The 20,300-nt window shown below is 37.3% G+C and overlaps 1 protein-coding gene across 1 annotated transcript; it reads left to right on the top strand.

The window, feature by feature from the left end:
- The first annotated feature begins 14,226 nt into the window (after positions 1-14,226).
- LOC104434245 (cytochrome P450 71AP13) lies at positions 14,227-15,899 on the top strand. The gene is given in 4 exon segments (XM_039305971.1): positions 14,227-14,782; positions 14,785-14,894; positions 14,896-14,998; positions 15,289-15,899. Coding segments are annotated over 4 exon segments (1,380 nt in total).
- The last annotated feature ends 4,401 nt before the right edge of the window (positions 15,900-20,300 follow it).

Below are 20,300 nucleotides of genomic sequence, written 5' to 3'. Positions count from 1 at the left end.
TCCAGTTTTCCATGCTAGGACTAAGCATGCGGAAGTCCACTATCACTTTCTGCGAGAGAAAGCGTTGGAGGGCGAGATCAAGATGAAGTACATCAAGACAAGTGATCAAGTTGCTGATATCTTACACCAAAGGTCTTGAAGCTGCAAAGTTTGAAGAGTTTTGAGCTCAGCTTGGTATGGTTGTGAGGACTATCCTTAGAGAGAGTAGTTGGTGAGGGAGAGTATTGAAGATATCACCGCCTATCTCTTGTGACTCTTCGTATTTTAGTCGAAAGGTTGTTCAGTTTTCAACGGAAGCCGTTTCGGCACACATATTAAAGTGTCTTTACTAGTATTTATTTAGACATGCCTTTTCATATATCTAAAGAATGTCAAGAGTCGTGTTTTAAGCCTACATATAAACGAATCTTGTAATTGTTTCAAATAATGAAGAGTGAAAAGACTTTTCTGCAAGTAAAGTAGTGTATTCATCTCCTTCCTTAAGAGCTTCTCTTGTGAGAGTGTTAAATCTTGTAATTGTTTCAAATAATGAAGAGTGAAAAGACTTTTCTGCAAGTAAAGTAGTGTATTCATCTCCTTCCTTAAGAGCTTCTCTTGTGAGAGTGTTATCAGAGTTGTGCGACTCTGATATTCAATAGCGTGCGACCTTAGGTTTCTTTTAGGCTGGCCATTTTAATCTTGCGAGGTGACTTACCTATATCACTGGCCTTACAATACGAGTAATTGTTGCATTAAAAGAGCAAATGACAAATCTCATGACCATTTTATAAAGTTGAAGTTGATGTGAGGGCACTTGACCACGCGTCCCATTCAAAATCGCTTTCTTGCATAATATATCAATAGCAATGCGGGAGCGAGGAGAAATTGTACCCTTGTGTTGCCCCTGCCATTTTGGGTCCCGACAAATGCCTATTGAAACATCCAAACAGAATTCCAAATTTCAATCTTTTCATTTTGTTGCCTTCTTTTTGTACTTTAATTTCTTCTGCATAATATCGACCGCAAAAGGGTTGGCGAAGGGTCGGTGATTTGATAAATGTTCACCACTTAAGGAATCCACCTTAAGATATGGTACATATAACTCACCATTCAATTGAATCCATCAAAGAGATACGGCGTTTTTCGGCAATACTCTAATTCAAGTGCTCAACTCCAAACCTTAGAGAGATTTATATAGACGCAACTTGGAGCAACCCTCCAACTATAAACAAATCCCAGGACTTCTGACCTTTTATTTCCCAAGACAAGGCTAAATGCTCTGCACACAAAACATAAATAGTAGTTTGACTATAGAAATAAAATACATTGCATTGGACCCAACAAGAGCACAGAAAAACTAAAGGAGTCAATACCAGATTCCCTGTTGCAGTTTTTGTACTTTGAGCATAACTTCCTCTACAAGACTCCAAATTGCTCAAAACTTGATTGGGAAGATAACATGAGCGTGATAACATAAATCTTCACCGCTTAAGTTTATCTACCCAGGGAAATTATTTGCATATAGAGTAAATTTTCAGAAGATAAGATAGATGGATAAATGATTACTGTGAATAGCACCTGGACTTATTTGAATACCATCTAATATCCAGGGTAAAGAAGGGTAAAAAGATTGCGAAGATGGCGTGTTAACCAAGCCAAAAGACCCACGAAATCGGACGGAGAGTTAGATGCTAAGTTTGTCCTTTGCAACTGGTGACATTCAGGAGCACCATGGATGAGGTGACTCAGCACCATATCAGGACTCGATGGCAAGGTACGTTAATGTCGATATCGTAGTTACGTTTCTTGCCGTGGTACGTGTCAATTCATCCTGAGAAAAATCATGTGATAAATATAATCGTGGTATGATGATTCAGAAAACAATATAAGGTTTTGTGGACAATATATTCTTGTCTGGTCTGTTGCACATTATTAGTAATTAACTAATAGATTTGCCGAAAATACGTACCCATACATATGCATGACCACATACATACATACATACATACATACATACATACATATATATATATACTGTTATTAAGAAATGTTTATACTTTAGGCACAGTTAATTGATCATTCAATGTATAAGACCATGGCACCATGGCACCATGGCACTAATAACTCTTTCTTTTTGAATTTGCCTGTCTAGTATCACGTATGTACATTTCGAGTTTCCACGTGTTCGATCCAATAAGGCGAGTCATTCATATCGGCATCAAGAGTTTCTGAAAGAGTCAATAATCTCATGACCGAACTTTTAAAGCTCGAATCTGAGTGTACAAATCAAGCGTGCAACCTTAGGTTTCTTTTAGGCCGGCTATTTTATTGTCGCGTAGTGACTTACCTATATCGTTGACCTTACAATACGAGTAATTGTCGCATTGAAAGAGCAAATGACAAATTTCATAAACATTTTATAAAGTTAAAGTTGATGTGGGGGCACTGGATCACGCGTACCATTTGAAATCGCTTTCTCGCATAATATATCAATAGCAATGTGGGAGAGACGTGAAATTGTATGCTTGTGTTGCCCCCGTCATTTTGGATCCCGACAAATGCTCACTAAAACATCCCAAACAAAATTCCAAATTTCAATCTTTTCATTTTGTTCCCTTTTTTTATACTTTAGTTTCTTCTGCATAAGGGCACTTAAGATTCCTGGAACCATTAGTCGACAAGAAGGCATGAACTCTTAATTTTTGTTCTGTAGGATTGAAACTTAACTCAACCTAACCAATTGATCTTAGAGAGTTCAATTTGTTGACAAACTCTCCACAAAGGATTCCCAAAACACTAAACAAAAAGTAAACAGCCCCATCAGTCATCAATTTGATTTCCTCAATCACTTAAAACACTTAAATAAGACCTAAGCACCTAATTATTTTTTCACGGATATCTATCAAAGAGTGACATGCTTAAAGAATGATGATCTCGTGATCAACCCCATCCCTCGATGATTGGAGCCGCCCCATGCGTCAGAAGAGCACTGATTTTTGCGTCGCTATTAGCATCACTAATCCTAGATGCATTCTTTTGTCACCCTGCACAGGATGATATCCTTGGACGGCTTTCAGGAAACTAAAAATTCGACCACGGGACACCACCACCTTGCATTTGAATGGCTTTGCTTTGCCCATGACAAATGCATCATATAATCACAAGAGAAGGACATTTTTCTTAAGACCGACAATGACTAAAATGAAAAAAGAGTGCAGCTTAGCTGACCGTCCTCCATCTAGTGATGGAGTGATAGTCAACTAATGATCGCTCATTTGTGATGAAACCGGTTCAACCGGTTTCATTTCACCCAATTTTTCTTCTTTTTATTTTTATGTTTTTTTTAATTGTAAGCTTAAACTGAGAGATAAAATTCTAAGGGACTCATACAATCAATTTTCATGAATATGGTGAAAAATAAATTAGATACAAATATAAATTATTATAAGTAAAAAATATTATCACCTACTAAAAAGAAATCGTTAATGTCATTATATAGATCTATGAAATTTAAAAGATGAAAAAACGCTTGAGACGTTGGCTTTGTCATTAATAGCAAAATCATTGTTGGCTTCTCAGTTCTTTCACCAAAATCAAATTGCTTTAGAAGGACTCTCCGACGACCTAAAATTAAGACCAACGATATTGATTACGCATAAAACAAATGAAGTAAAGAAAGAACAAAATAAGAATAATGAATTAGTAGAGAAGAAAATTTATCCCATTGATCCAAATCTCGTAGATGAAGATGTGTTAGGCCTTAAATGAGATGTGGACATCTGTAGTGCCAAAAGTTAGGAAATGTACATTTAAGTGCCAAAATTGAAACAAAATCGATTAGTTAAGTACCAATGGTGAGAAAGTCTAACCAAAATGCTAATGTGACGTTTTTCCAATGAGACATGACGTGGCTACATAAGTTGAAAAATACATCATTTTGCATGCTGATGTATCTAGATAAGCCAAAGACGACGTTGATTTGCCTTGAGTTTGAATTTTAATATAAATATTAATTAAATTAAATTTACAACTAAATTATTTTTAAAAAAGGAGGTAGAAGAAGAGGTTGGAGAAGGTGTTGGGCAAGGGCAGTGCAAGCCCTCACCGTCGCTTCCCACTGTTGCCGGCCCTCGGGCTTGCATAGCCCTCGCCCAATGCCTTCCGCAACTTTTTTTTTTTTTTTTAAGTTTGAAATATAAGTTCATTAATATTTATATTAAAATTCAAATAAGAGGCGAACGACGTCATTTTGGCTCTTCTATGCCAACTTGGCTCTTCGGCAAGTCACATAAGTGAATTATATTATTAAAAAAAAATGCCAGGTAGGATTTCCAGGAGTCTTCACCGGATTTGGCACGCAAATGTCTCAATTTTCAACAAAAGTGACACTTATGTGTACCTTTCTTAACTTTTGGCACTTAAGTGCTGCCGTCCCAAGTTTTGCACTTCTGTCGTATTTCTACTAGCCTAAAACATTACAAAATCAATCTTACATGGTGTCTACCTTCACCACCACATGAGGCCCCTAATTTTTCGTCTATCTTTGTCTTCCCGACAAAGAGGGAATAGGAGGACAGCGTGGGGTCTCTCACCCCAAGGCGGTTATCCTGCCTATTTCCTCCATGAGCCTTTTAAGGACTTGCTCAAGTCCAATCAACTCTTCAAAATCAATCTTACTCTCAAGTGTTTTTTCATCTTTTAAATTGAATATATTTATATAATGATACTAACGATTTCTTTTTAGTAGGTGATTATATTTTTTACTTGTAATATTAATATTTAAGTATCTAACTTATTTTTTTCATATTCATGAAAATTGATTGTGTGGGCTCTCTAAGGATTTTATTTCTCATTTCACGCTTGCAATAAAAAAAAAATTGCGTGAGAGGAAACCGATTGAAAATGTCAGCTGGTTCCTTCACAAATTGAGTAGTCCTAATGCTGATAGTCACTCCGTCGCTTGATGGAGACGGTTAGCTAAGCCTTAGCTAACAGCCTTAGCTAACCGTCTCCATCAAGTGACCGAGTGATGGTCAACTAAAGACCACTCATTTTCTGATGAAACCAATTGACTTTTTCAATTGATTTCATCTCACCCAATTTTTTTTATTTCTATCGCAAGCTTAAATTGAGAGATAAAATCTTAAGAGGGCCCACACAATCAATTTTCATGAATATGATGAATAAATAAATTAGATACTAAAATATAAATATTTGCAAGTAAAAATACTATCACCTACTAAAAAGAAATCGCTCATGTCATTATATAGATCTATTAAATTTAAAAGAAGAAAAAAACACTTGAGACGTTGGCTTTGTAATTAATAACAAAATTATTGTTGGCTTCTCAGTCCTTTTGCCAAAATCAAATTTCTTTAGAATGACCTTTCTGGTAACTTAAAATTAAGACCAACGATACGATTACGTATAAAACAAATGAAGTAAAGGAAAGAACAAAATAAGAATAATGAATTAGTACAAAAGAAAATTTACCCAATTGATCCAAATCTCGTAGATGAAGATGTGTTAAGCCTAAAACGAGACACAGATGCCTGGAGTACCAAAACTTGGCACGAAAGAATACTTAAGTGCCAAAAATTAGGAAATGTACATTAAAGTGCCAAAATCGGAGTAAAATGGATCATTTAAGTACCAACGATGAAAAAATCTTGCCAAATACTAACGTGATGTTTTTCTAGTGAGACATGACGTGGCTACATAAGTTGAAAACGACGTCATTTTGCATGCTGACATGGCTAAATAAGCCAAAAAAGACGTTGTTTTGTCTTGAGTTTGAATTTTAATATAAATATTAATTAAATTAAATTTACTACTAAATTATTATTATTTAAAAAAAAAGGAAAAAGAAGAAGAAGTTGCATAAGGCATTGGGCAAGGGTTGTGCAAGCCCTCACCATTGCCTCACCATTGCCTCCCCACTGTCACCAGCCCTTGGGCTTACACAACTCTCACCCAACGCCTTTGCAACTTTTTTTTTCTAAGTTTTAAATGTAATTTAATTAATATTTATATTAAATTTCAAATAAGAGCCAAAATGACATTTAGTTAATATTTATATTAAAATTCAAATAAGAGGCAAAACGACGTCGTTTGGCTATTCTTTGCCAACTCAGCTCTCTGGCAAGCCATGTAAGCGAGCTATATTATTAAAAAATGCCACGTGGGATTTCTGAGAGCTTTCGTTAGACTTGGCACTCAAATGTCTCAATTTTCAAAATAAGTGACATTTATATATACCTTTCATAACTTTTGACATTTAAATGTCTCATGTGCTAAGTTTTGGCACTTTTGCCGTATTTTTGCTAGACTAAAACATTACAAAATCAATCTTAGTCTCAAGTGTTTTTTCATCTTTTAAATTTAATAGATCTATATAATGACATCAACGATTTCTTTTTAGTAGGTGATAATAATGACATTTAAAACTTTTAAAAAAAAAGTTGCAGAAGGCATTAGGTGAGGGCTGTGTAAGCCCAAGGGCTGGCATCAGTGGGGAGGCGATGGTGAGGGCTTGCACAACCCTTGCCCAATGCCTTTTGCAACTTCTTCTTCTTCCTTTTTTTTTTTAAGTAAATACTTTAGTGTAATATTTATGTTTTAGTATCTAATTTATTTTTTTATCATATTGATGAAAATTGATTGTGTGGGCTCTCTTAGGATTTTATTTCTCACTTTATGCTTGCAATAATAAAAAAAATTGCGTGAGATGAAACTGGTTGAAAAAGTCAACCGGTTTCCTGAGTGGTCCTATTGTTGCTCGTCACTCTGTCATTTGATAGAGATGGTCAACTAAGCATTTTCTTAAATAAAAGAATTGAGCGATATATATTCATGAGTGCGGCTTAGTTGACCGTCCTCCATCCAATGAAGGAGTGATGGTCAACTAATGACCGCGCATGTTGTGATGAAACCAGTTGACTTTTTCAACTAGTTTCAACTCACCCAATTTTTCTTTCTTTTTTTATTTTTTTTTATTGCTAGCTTAAATTGGGAGATACAATCCTAAGAGGGCCCATACAATCAATTTTCATGAATACGATGAAAAAATAAATTAGATACTAAAATATAAATAATTACAAGTAAAAAATATCATTACCTACTAAAAGAAATCGTTAATGTCACTATATATATCTATTAAATTTAAAAGATGAAAAAACACTTGAGACGTTGGCTTTGTAATTAATAGCAAAATCACTATTAGTAGTCCTTTCCCCAAAATCAAATTGCTTTAGAAGGATTGTCCGGAGACTTAAAATTAAGACCATCGATTAGAAAAGAACAAAATAAGAATAATGAATTAATAGAGAAGAAAATTTATCCAATTGATCCAAATCTTGTAGATGAAGATTTGTTAGGCTTGAAATGAGACGTGGACACTTGGAGTGTCAAAACTTAGCAGGGAGGGATACTTAAGTGCTACAAATTAGAAAATGTACATTTAAGTGCCAAAACAAAAGGAAAATGGATTAGTTAAGTGTCAACGGTGAGAAAATTTGGCTAAAATGCTAACGCTGCGTTTTTCCAACGAGACATGACATGGCTACATAAGTAAAAAAACAACGTCATTTTGCATGCTGACGTGGTACATAAGCCAATAGCGATGTCATTTTGCCTTAGATTTGAATTTTAATATAAGTATTAATTGAATTCAATTTACAACTAAATTATTTAAAGAAAAGGAAGAAGAAGAAATTGCAGAAGGCGTTGGACGAGGGTTGTGCTAGCCCTCGTTGTGGCCTCCCCACCATCGCTAGCCCTTGGGATTGCACAGCCTCATCCAACGCCTTTTGCAATTTTTTTTAAAGTTTTAAATGTAATTTAATTAATACTCGTATTATAATTCAAATAATAGACAAAACGACATCGTTTTGGCTCTTCTTTTGCTGACTCAGCTATCCAGCAAACCATGTAAACGAGTTATATTATTAAAAAAATGCCATGTAGGATTTTCGAGAGCCTTCGTTGGATTTGGCACTCAAATGTCACAATTTTCAAAAAATGTGATACTTATGTGTACTTTTCTTAACTTTTGGCATTGAAGGGCGTGTTTGGCGATCAATCAAACAATAAAATTTTTTATTCTTTTGTTCTCGGGAGTAACTTTAGAATAGAAATCCGTTTGGTAAAATTTTTGTTCTTAGAAACAAATTTTTGAACAGAATCAAGAAGTAAAAAAAAAAAAGTTGATTCTTTGTTCCTGGGAACAATTCCAAAATCAAAGCCAACCCATTTTTTTTTCTCTTTTCTCTTCTTTTTTCTTGTTCTTCTTCCCTCCCTCTTATTCTTCCACTACTGCCACCGTCGTTGTTGCTGTCTGCCATCGTTGCTGTCCGCTACCGTTGCTGTTTGCCATTCACCATCCGCGACCGGTTAGGTGAGGTTTGGCAAGCTCACGGGAGGCTTGCCTAGCCACCGGCGAGGCCGAGCCTTGCCTGAGCCTCCCCTAGGCCTCCCTCGGCCATCGGTGAGGCTTACCTGGTCAAGTGAGGCTCAGCTGAGCTCACCCAGCTAAGGCTTGGTCGAGCCTCGCCTGGCTATCATTGAGGCTTGGCCAATGAGGCACAGTCTCGCTGGGGGCTAGTGATGCTTCGGCGAGGTTGCCAACCCTCATCTGGTCGGTCGCCGGTCATCCCCCGACCACGCGACCAGCCGAAGCTTGAAGAAAAAGAAGAGAAAGAAAAGAAAAAAAAAGAAAGTGATAAAATTATTTAAAAGTTAAAAGAAAATGATTTGGATTAAAAATTTTGAGAATGGTACCAAACACAATTTTATCCTGGGAGTTAAAATTTTGGACAATTACCAAACACCTTATAATGCTTAGAAATTGTTCTCAGAAATAGAATAGTTAGCAACCGCACCCTAAGTGTCTCTCGTGCCAAGTTTTGGCACTTCTGCCAGCCTAAAACATTACAAAATCAATCTTAGTCTCATTTTTTTTATCATTTAAGTTTAATATATCTATATAATGATATTAACGACTTCTATTTAGTAGGTGATAATATTTTCTACTTGTAATATTTATATTTTATCATTTTTTTATCATTTAAGTTTAATATATCTATATAATGATATTAACGACTTCTATTTAGTAGGTGATAATATTTTCTACTTGTAATATTTATATTTTAGTATCTATTTTTTTATCATATTGTGTTTCTGTCTTATTTCTCCATTTACGATTGCAATAAAAATAATAAAAATAAAAAATAAAAAATTGGGTGGGAGGAAACCGGTTGAAAAAAGTCAACCGGTTTCCTCACAAAATGAGCAGTCCTAATGCTGATCATCACTCCGTCACTTAATGGATACGGTAAGCTAAGTATTTTCTTAAATAAAAGATATTGGGCAATATATATTCATGAGTGCAGCTTAGCTAACCGTCCTCCATCTAGTGACGGAGTGACGGTCAACTAATGATAGTTCATTTTGTGATGAACCAATTGACTTTTCAACTGGTTCCATCAAATTCAACTTTTCTTTTTCTTTTAATTTTTTTTATGTTTTTTTATTATAAGCTTAAATTGAGAGATAAAATCCTAAGAGGGCCCACACAATTAATTTTTGTGAATATGATAAAAAAATAAATTAGATACTAAAATATAAATAACTACAAGTAAAAATATTATCACATACTAAAAGAAATTGTTAATGTCATTATACAGATCTATTAAATTTAAAAGATAAAAAAAAAAAAAAAAAACACTTGAGATGTTGGCTTTGTAATTAATAACAAAATCAATGTTGGCTTCTTAGTCCTTTCGACAAAATCAAATTGCTTTAGAAGGATTCTCTAGTGTCTTAAAATTAAGACAAGCAATATCAATTATGTATAACACGAATGAAGTAAAGAAAATAACAAAATAATAATAATGAATTAGTAGAGAAGAAAATCTATCCAATTGATGCAAATCTTGTAGATGAAGATGTGTCAAGCCTAAATTGAGATGCGAACACCTCGAGTGCCAAAACTTGGCACGGGGGACACTTAAGTGCTAAAAGGTATGAAATATACACTTAAGTACCAAAATTAGAGTAAAATAGATTAGTTAAGTACGAACTGTGAGAAAATTCCACCAAAATGCTGACGTGGCGTTTTTCTAGCGAGACGTGACGTGGCTACATAAGTAAAAAACGATGTCATTTTGCATGTTGAGGTAGCTAAAAAAGCAAAAATGACGTTGTTTTGCCTTGAATTTGAATTTGAATATAAATATTAATAATAGTAAATTTATAACTAAATTATTTATTAAAAGACGGAAGAAGAAGAAGGTGCAGAAAGCATTGGGCAAGGGCTGTACAAGCCCTCCGCCGTTGCCTCCCGCCATCATTGGCCCTTGGGTTGCACAGCCCTCACACAATGCCATCTACAACTATTTTTTAAAGTTTTGAATTTTAATTTAATTAATATTTATATTAAAATTCAAATAAGAGGTAAAATGACGTCGTTTTGGCTCTAGGATTTCCGAGAGCCTTTGCTAGACTTGACACTCAAATGTCTAAATTAAAAAAAAAAAAAAAAAAAAAGTGATACTTATGTGTGTCTTTCATAACTTTTTGGCACTTAAGTATTCCCCGTGTGCCAAGTTTTGTCACTTCTATGATACTTCTACCGACCTAAAACATTACAAAATCAATCTTAGTCTCAAGTGTTGTTTCATCTTTTAAATTTAATAGATCTATATAATGACATTAATGATTTCTTTTTAGTAGGTGATAATACTAATTAATTTTTTTTATCATATTCAAGAAAATTGATTATGTGGGCACTCTCAAGATTTTATTTCTCAATTTATGCTTGCAATAGAAAAACATAAAAATAAAAAATAAAAAATTGGGTGAGAGGAAACTAGTTGAAAAAGTCAACCGATTTCCTCACAAAATGAGTGGTCATATTGCTGCCTGTCACTTCGTCACTTGATGGAGACGATTAACTAAGCGTTTTTCTTAAATAAAAGATATTGGACAATATATATTCATGAATATGGCTTAGCTAACCGTCCTTCATCCAATGAAGGAGTGATGGTCAACTAATGGCCGCTCATGTTGTGATGAAACTAGTTGACTTTTCCAACTAGTCTCATCTCATCCGATTCTTTTAAATTTTGTAAAAATTTCAATAAGGACCTGGAGTGCCATCATTTTCTCAAAAGAGGACAAGAAGTGAAGTTTGTCTCAAATAAGGACCCAAAGTGTCATCATTTTCTCAAAAGAATATCTGAAGTGAAGTTTGTCTCAAATAAGGACCCAAAGTGTCATCATTTTCTCAAAAGAGGACTGAAGTGAAGTTTGTCTTAAAGAATGACCCAAAGTAGTCATTTATTCTCAAAGAAGGACCTCACTCGCCGGTCGGTGAATAGATGCATCTTTAATGTATATTCCGGTGCCTTGATTATGGTATTTTCATCCCTTTTTTTTTTTCTCATTTTTGGTTGCCCTATTCATCGTCTTCTTCATCCCCTGTTCATTTCTTCTTGCCTAGATCAAGAATACTGGACTTGGGGAAAGGGTAGCAAGCGCCAGCCATTGGTAAGGGCCGGCGAGGGCTCGACGCCCATCGCTGGCAGCGAGCGAGGGCTCGACGCCCATCGCCGGCAGCGAGCGAGGGCTCCATGCCCATTGCTGACAGCAGGCAAGGGCCATCGAGCCCTCACTGGCCATGGGGGAGGGGGGCCATCCAAATCGAGGCCCTACAAGAAGGTCCTTGAGGGCAAAAGGGGTAGCCGAAAAAGTCATCGATTTAGGAGCGGTGGTGGGAGGAAGGGATGAAGAAAGCAACGTGGGCATCCCAGTCGTAGTCCTAGTAGAAGACAAGGTTGTTGGCGGAGTAGCCGGGCGGAGGTGGGGGAGGTCGCCCCTCACGGCCATCAGCAAGGTCACCCCTCGTTGGCCTTGGGCGAGGGCTGGCCCATCTCACCAGCCACTAATAAGGGCCAACGAGGGCTTGCAAGCCCTCACCCGCAGCCAGTCGCAATCGAGGCCACCCTCGCTAGATCCGGTGAGGATCGGCCCTACAAGCCCTCGCCCACAGGCCGGCGAGGGCTTGGTGGCCCTCGCCTACTACCGACGATGGGCATCCAACCCTCACCGACCCTCACCAATGGCTAGCGCTCACTGGCCCTTCCCAAGTCCGATGTTCTTGAGAAGAAGACGAACAAGGGATGAAGAAGATGATGAACAGTGCCACTATTGACCAAAAAAAAAAAAATAGTAAAGAACAAGACAACTGAAAATTTTAAAAAAAAATTGGACAAAAATATCCGTAATTAGGCTACTGAAATATGCATCGAAGATGCATTTATTCACCGGCCGACAGATGAGGTTTTTCTTTGAGACTAAATGATCACTTTGTGTCCTTATTTAACACAAACTCTACTCCGTGTCTTCTTTTGAGAAAATAAAGGCATTTTGGGTCCTTATTTGAGACAAAGTTCACTTGAGTCCTCTTTTGAGAAAATGATAAGCATTTGTAGGTCCTTATTTGAAAATTTCCCTAAATTTTTTTTTATGTTTTTTTATTGCAAGCTTAAATTGAGAGATAAATCCTAAGAGGGCCCACACAATCAATTTTTGTGTATATGATGAAAAAATAAATTAAAAAATAAAATATAAATAATTACAAGTAAAAAATATCATCACCTACTAAAAAAATCGTTAATGTTATTATATAAATCTATTAAATTTAAAAGATAAAAAACACTTGAGATGTTGGCTTCGTAATTATTAACAAAATCACGGTTGGCTTCTCAATCTTTTCCTCAAAATCAAATTGCTTTAGAAGGACTCTCCGGTGACTTAAAATGAATATTGTTGATATCGATTATGCATAAAGCAAATGAAGTAAAGAAAATGACAAAATAAGAATAATGAATTAGTAGAGAAGAAAATTTACTCAATTGATCCAAATCTCATAGATGAAGATGTGTTAGGCCTAAAACAAGACGCATGTGGAAATGTACACTTAAGTATAAAAATTGAAGCAAAATGGATAAGTTAAGTACCAATGGTGAGAAAATCCGACCAAAATGTTGACGTGACATTTTCTGGCGAGACATGACTTAGCTACATAAGTCGAAAACAATGTCATTTTCATCCTAGCGTGACTAGATAAGCAAAAACGATGTCGTTTTATCTTGGATTTGAACTTTCATATGAATGTTAATTAAATTAAATTTACAACTAGATTATTATTTTTATTTTTAAAAAGGAAGAAGAAGAAGTTGCAAAGGCGTTGGGCGAGGGTTGTGCAAGCCCTCGTCGCTACCTCCCCACAGTCACCGGCCCTTGGGTTTACACAGCCCTCGCCCAATGCCTTCGGCATCTTTTTTTTTTTTAAGTAATTTAAAAATATTTATATTAAAATTCATATAAGAGGCAAAACGACATCGTTTTGGCTCTTCTCTGCAAACTTAACTATCCGGTGAGTCACGTAAGTGAGTTATAATATTAAAAATGTCGTGAGGATTTCTAGAAGCCTTCGCCGGACTTAGCACTCAAATATCTCAATTTTAAAAAAAATGACACTTATTTGTACCTTTCGTAACTTTTGGTACTTAAATATCCCCGTGCAAGTTTTGACACTTCTACTAGCCTAAAGCATTATAAAATCAATCTTAGCTCAAGTGTTTTTTAATCTTTTATATTTAATAGATCTATATAATGGCATCAACAATTTCTCTTTAGTAGGTGACAAAGTTTTTATTTATAATATTTATATTTTAGTATCTAATTATTTTTTCATCATATTCATGAAAATTGATTGTGTGGGCTCTCTTAGGATTTTTTTTCAATTTACCCTTGCAATAAAAAAATAAAAATAAACAAATTGGGTAGAGGAAACCGGTTGAAAAGTCAACCGGTTTCCTCAAAAATGAGCAGTCCTAACGCTGACCCTCACTCCGTCACTTGATGGAGACGGTCAGCTAAGCATTTTTCTAACACAAATGGTCAGCAAAGCAGATAGATCGTTTCAGTGACTTCCATATATAGCAATATGTAGGAATCAAATAAGAAGTACAGTTTAGCAATATCACATACCTTGCAATGATTCTCCTTCAGTATCTGTTTCTCCCAACATGCTTGGTCCTAGCAGCTTTTCTGATAGTTTTCGGGAAGAGAAAGTCTAGGAACAAAAGAAGCAACCTCCCACCGGGCCCTCCCAAGTTGCCTATCATTGGCAATCTCCACCAGCTTGGCAAACCGCCACACAGATCTCTCCATCGCCTCGCCATGAAGTACGGGCCGATCATGTACTTGCAGCTCGGCAAAGTCCCGACCATAGTTGTTTCCTCGGCCGTGATGGCCAAGGAGGTGATGAAAACCCACGACCTAGTGCTTGCAAACCGCCCTCAAATCTTCTCTGCCAAGCACTTGTTTTACAACTGCACGGACATGGCCTTCTCTCCCTATGGCACTTATTGGAGGCACATAAGGAAAATCTGCATACTTGAATTGCTTAGCGTGAGAAGGGTTCAGTCATTTAGTCATGTGAGGAAGGAAGAAGTTGCCCGTTTAGTTCACAGGGTGGCAGAGTCCTGTCCAGGCACCATAAATCTATCTAAATTACTGGCGTTGTATACGAATAACGTGCTTTGCCGGAGTGCTTTTGGGAGGGACTTTTCAGCAGGAGGGGACTACGATAAGCATGGGTTCCAGAGCATGCTGGAGGAGTTTCAGGAGCTGCTTGCGGGATTCAGCATAGGAGATTTCTTTCCTTCCTTGGAATTCGTTCATAGCCTGACCGGGATGAAGGCTAGACTTCAACACGCCTTTAAGCGCTTCGATCGTCTTTTGACGAGATACTGAGCGAACATTCGAATGAAAGCAAAGCTACGGAGGCGCATAAGGATATTGTGGATGTTCTGATCGATATCGAGAAGAACGGTTACGGTGATATGCCCCCTTACAAGGCCTAACATCAAAGCCCTTCTCCTGGTCGGTGAATCATTCTCCTCTATCTCGAAGTTCCATTTAAGTTTTTCGATGATAGATCTGATCGTGGGTTAGAAAGCCCACCGCCTGCTTAGGCTAAATGGGTTTGAAGAGCAACTTTTTAGTAGGTTTGAGTAAGACTTTATAGTTATAAGCCAACTAAATCCAAGGCAAGCCCTATCTGGCCTAAAGAATTATCCGTGTGTTTTTTTTTTAGACATGAGCAGGGTTGAGCAACAAGTTAGGCCCGACACGGCCTGAGCCTCTCCCAATGATTTCTAATATAGAAAATAGTTAGCATAACAAAGCACATTGACTTGCTCGAAAATATCTCTAATACGTAGCCCATGCATCTTGCAGGATTTTTCACGGGCGGAACAGATACAACATTCACAGTTCTTGATTGGGCAATGACAGAGCTTGTCATGAAGCCAAAAGCCATGGAAAGAGCACAAGTGGAACTGCGAAGCGTCATTGGAGAGAGAAAATACGTGCAAGAGACCGACCTACATCAATTGTCTTACTTGAAGGCTATCATCAAGGAGGTATTTCGACTGCATCCTCCTGCTCCTATGTTAGTCCCAAGGGAATCCATGGAGGACATAACCATTGACGGATACTGCATTCCGGCAAAAACGCGTTTCTTTGTTAACGCTTGGTCAATAGGTCATGATCCGCAATCGTGGGTTGATCCTGAAACATTTCTACCAGAGAGGTTTTTGGATAGCACCATTGACTTCAAGGGACAGGACTTCGAGCTGATACCATTTGGCGCAGGCCGAAGAAGCTGCCCAGCTATTACATTTGGAAATGCCAGTATTGAGATTGCTTTAGCTCAACTTCTTCACAGTTTTGATTGGCAACTTCCTCCTGGTGTACAATCACAAGATCTGGATATGGATGAAGCTTATGGCTCCACAATGCATAGGATTGAAAACCTCGTTGTAGTCGGCAAACCCCGCTTCACCTAGACAACAGTGAACAACAAACAAGATAGCTGAAGATCTCTTCCACTTCATATAATTATCCATAAGCTTTTGCTTGCTATAGAATCCTACAAAGGATAAGAAGCTAGATGATTTCAATAATTGAAGAGTTAAGAATATGCTATAAGTCTACATATCCTCGGTGTTGAAATGTCATTATTAAGAGTTTCACCTATTTTTGCATCTAATTTAGGATGGTCTCCTCCCATACACATACATAATTTGCCCAATTGCGCATTGTTTCTAGAGAGGTTTGGCATATGAAGTTCCTTTCTTCCCATTTTCCAAAACTACTCGGGTTACATAGTTGCTATACATTCTGATACTCGTGATACACTCTTTTTTCACAAAGGGTGGTTCAACCGAGTATCGATTAGGGTGTATATAGAAAGTTCAAATATGGTGGAAACCGCAACAAGGATATGCATGCACAAACTGGGGATGAATCTATATACATTCCGATACTCGTGATACATCTTAAACAGTTTTCTAACTAGAGTAGTTCAAAATAAAACTCAAGTGGAAGCATGGAGTGGATGAAATCCTTCAACAAAGTATCTCAAGGTGTTTGGCTACATATGCTATTTCCATATTCCTGCTCAAAAAAGGAACAAGATGCCGCTTGAAACTGGGAGGAAAAGAAGATCGAGAAGAAGTATTTCGTCTTACCAAACATATTACCAGTACATGAGGAGTCAACAACACAAAGAAAAGAAGAAGCATCAATTCCACAACTCACAACGCAATGCCACCATTCTCTCTTGGTGCAATGCAAGAGGAATCTACTCCATAATATTTATTCTAAAATATCTTGGAAGAGTTTATGAAACAAGTAACTTTATCATCTTAAAACTAGAAAACTATGAAGTGGCATCCAAAGAAGAAGTTGGATAAAAGTCATGGAGGAAGAAATCAAGATGATAGAGAAAAATGAAACTTAGATGCTCATCGATTGCCTTGAAGACAAAGAAATCATTGGTGTCAAGTGGGTCTGCAAGACGAAGCTTAATGCAAAAGGATCTATTTAGAAGCATATGGCTGGACTCGTGGCGAAAGGAGACCTACAATAGCCAAAGGACAAAAATAAGAAGATGATTCAAGAATTCAAAGACAAAAAGATGAAAACATTGGAGATGATAGACTTGGGCTTGATGCACTACTTCCTTGGCATCAAAGTCGACCAAAATAAAAATGTTAATCTCAATAAAGAAATATGTCAAGAACCTCCCAAAGAAATTCAAGATGAATTATTGCAAAAATGTTGCCGACCCACTCTTCACAAAAGAAAAGCTAGTAAAAGGAAGACGGAGCAAAAAAAGTCGATGGTTATCTCTATAGAAGTTTGATTGGCAATATGTTACATTTCATTGTTACACAACTAGACATCATGTGCACGACAAGTTTACAATCATGGTTTATGTAGAGTTCGAGTAAAATTCACTTTGGAACTACCAAGAGAATTCTAAGATACTTATAAGGAACTAGATTATGCCATTTGGTACTGGCCAAGTGCAACGGCTAAGCTTATTGTCTACACCAACGGTGATTGTTCATATGATGATAGAAAGAGAACTATCAGCTATGCATTCACTCTAGGCTTTAAAATGTTTTCGTGGGCATCCAAAAAACAAGATTCAATAGCACAATCCATTGTAGAAGTAGAGTACATCGCAATTGCTACGACCACTAGTCAAGCAACATGGCTTCAAAGAATAGTAAAAGACATTGGAGAAGTATAAACAACCCTACTCGAATATTTTGTGATAACAAGTCTGTGATCGCTATTCTAGAAACATCTAGGCTTTCATAGAAGAGCAAAACTTATTGACATCAAATATCACTTTATACGCGAAGTGCAAATTAAAGGAGAGATCGAGCTTAAATATTGCAAACCGAAGATCAAGTTGTGGACAAACTTATATAGGTGTTACCACAAGCCATACTTGAGATGCTGAGAAGCATGCTTGGAGTATCGCGTAAATGGATCAAGGAGGAGTATTAAGAAGTGATTCATTTACAAGAGAAATCTAGAAGAATATTACAAAATATCAGGCGGTAGTTGAACGCTGTGGAGTTGTCCAGAGCTTTTGTAAAAAAAATAAATGGATAAAAGTAACCTAGTGTAAAGGTTAAAAAGGAAGACGCGTACCTCGTGTTTTTACCCTCTTGTGCAGCGGTATAGCGGTAAAACCTGCCTGTGAATAGGCTTGATGGTGCTCGTGTAAGAGCATCAAAGAAACCAATTGAAGACACCTACTAACGGACGGCTACACCCTTCAGCCTAAGAACTAGTCCCATAGCCTAGCCCATCTATTATGTAGACTAAAACCCACATGTTCCAAGTTTCAATGTGCTCTGGTCTGCTTTCCGGCTCCACTTTTTTAGGATCTGTCAGTTCCTGGTTCCCGGTTCTCACTAGAGCTGAACTGGGAACTAGGAACTGGACCAAGAAAAAAATCAGGGTCATCTAATTTTACTTCCTTTTATAATGACGATATCTTATTTGAAAGATTTCATTTTATTTCTTTTTTCTTTTTGTCAATATTTGATTTCTTCTTTTGTATTATATCAACGGATTTTTTCTTGACTAAGTTTTGCCATATTATTTGAAAATTAAATTGTGGCTCTTCATTTTTTTCATATTAAATACTTTCCACGAATAGTCTTGATTGTTAATAACTACCTATAAAGATACTCGTGCCAAGATGGATGTTGCTTGTGTTTGAATTTTTCCTCCACTAGCTGTGTTGGGTGAAAATAATCCATATTTTATATTTAGAAGGGCAATATGTACTAAGGAAAATTAGGGAATGTTATTTTAAAATTTGCAAAAAGAGAAAAAGAAAATACATCTATGATCTTTGTGGGAATTGTTTTCTCAATCCTCACGTTAATTTAAAGGATCGAACTCCCCACCACTTTCCATCCAACCAAAAGCGAATTTGATTAGTAAACCAATAAAAATACAGATAGTATGTTAAAAAAAAAGCGATTAAATTTATCTATTATGTGTTTAACATGAGTCTCGTTTACCTATGTGTTGTTCAGTTACCTACATGAAAAAGTTTTAGAGTTACTTCTACCAAGAATAGAGAAAGTAACTAGTACATATTTGAGTTTCTTATAAAGAAAATTGAGTCAATAAATAGATTACGACAAAAGAATAGCGCAAGTGCCAAAACTTGGCCCATTGGGACATTTAAGTGCCAAAAGTTACGAAATATAAACTTAATTGTCACATTTTTGAAAATTGGGATACCTAAGTACCGAATTTGGTGATTCTAGTCAAAAATCCTATGTGGCAGTTTCTTAATAATATAACTTGTCTACGTGGCTCATCGTAGAGCTGAGTCAACAAAGAAGAGGCAAAATGACATCGTTTTCCCTCTTTTTGAATTTTAATATTATTATTATTATTATTATTATTATTATTATTATTATTATTATTATTATTATTTATAAAAAAATAAAAAAAATAAAAAATAAAAAAAAAAAAAGAGGAGGAGGAGGTAGAAGGCGAAGGATCAGCCCATGTCGTTTGCCTCCCCACTATCGTTGGGAAGGGCCGGTAATGGTGGGGAAGGGTTGGTCGGGGTCATTGGCCCTTAGCCCTCGCCCAAATGACCCCCTAGCAACAACCCTTGGCTAGGCCAGCGAGCACCAACGACCCTTGTCGAGATCTAGAGGAGGGTCGTGACCCTCACCCCGAGATGGCGAGTCCTTACACTTGATTGACCCTACCCCTACTGTTGCTAGCCCTTCCTGGTGACAAACGGTGGTGAGGCGACAATGAGGCGGCGGTGAGGGCTCGATGAGGGCTTGCATAGCTCTTCTCGTTCTACAATCTTTTTTTTTTTTTTAGGTTTTGAATTTAGTTATCATTTTGTCTCTTATTTGAATTTTAATATAAATATTAATTCAACTAAATTTAAAACTAAATTATTTATAAAAAAAAAAAAAGAGAGGAAGTAGTAGGCGTTGGGCGAGGGTTGTTCAAGCCCTCACCACTGCCTCCTCCTATCGCTGAGAAGGGCTGGTGACGGTGGGGGGAGGGTCGGCCAACGTTGCCAAGCCTTCACTAGGGGTCGGTCACCTTAGCTAACCAGCGGCAAGGGCCCATAAGCCCTCACCCAAATCTGGGTCCGGGGTCATAGCCCTCCCAGTTCGGCGAGGGTTGCTTGCCCTTGGCTCGAGTTGGGCAAGGGTCGTGGCCCTTCCCTAGATCCCGTGAGGGCTTGTGGGCCCTTGCTGTCGATTAGCCAAGGTGACTAGCCCCTAGCTAAGGCCCGATGACGCCGGACAACCCTTCCCCCACCGTTGCCAGCCCTTCCCGGTGATGGGGGGAGGTGGCAAGGAGGGCTTGTACAATCCTCGCCCAATGCCTAC

The sequence above is a fragment of the Eucalyptus grandis genome, chromosome 2, assembly GCF_016545825.1.
Source record: "Eucalyptus grandis isolate ANBG69807.140 chromosome 2, ASM1654582v1, whole genome shotgun sequence".
Classification (NCBI taxonomy): domain Eukaryota; kingdom Viridiplantae; phylum Streptophyta; class Magnoliopsida; order Myrtales; family Myrtaceae; genus Eucalyptus; species Eucalyptus grandis.
This window is presented reverse-complemented; position numbering and strand designations above follow the sequence as displayed.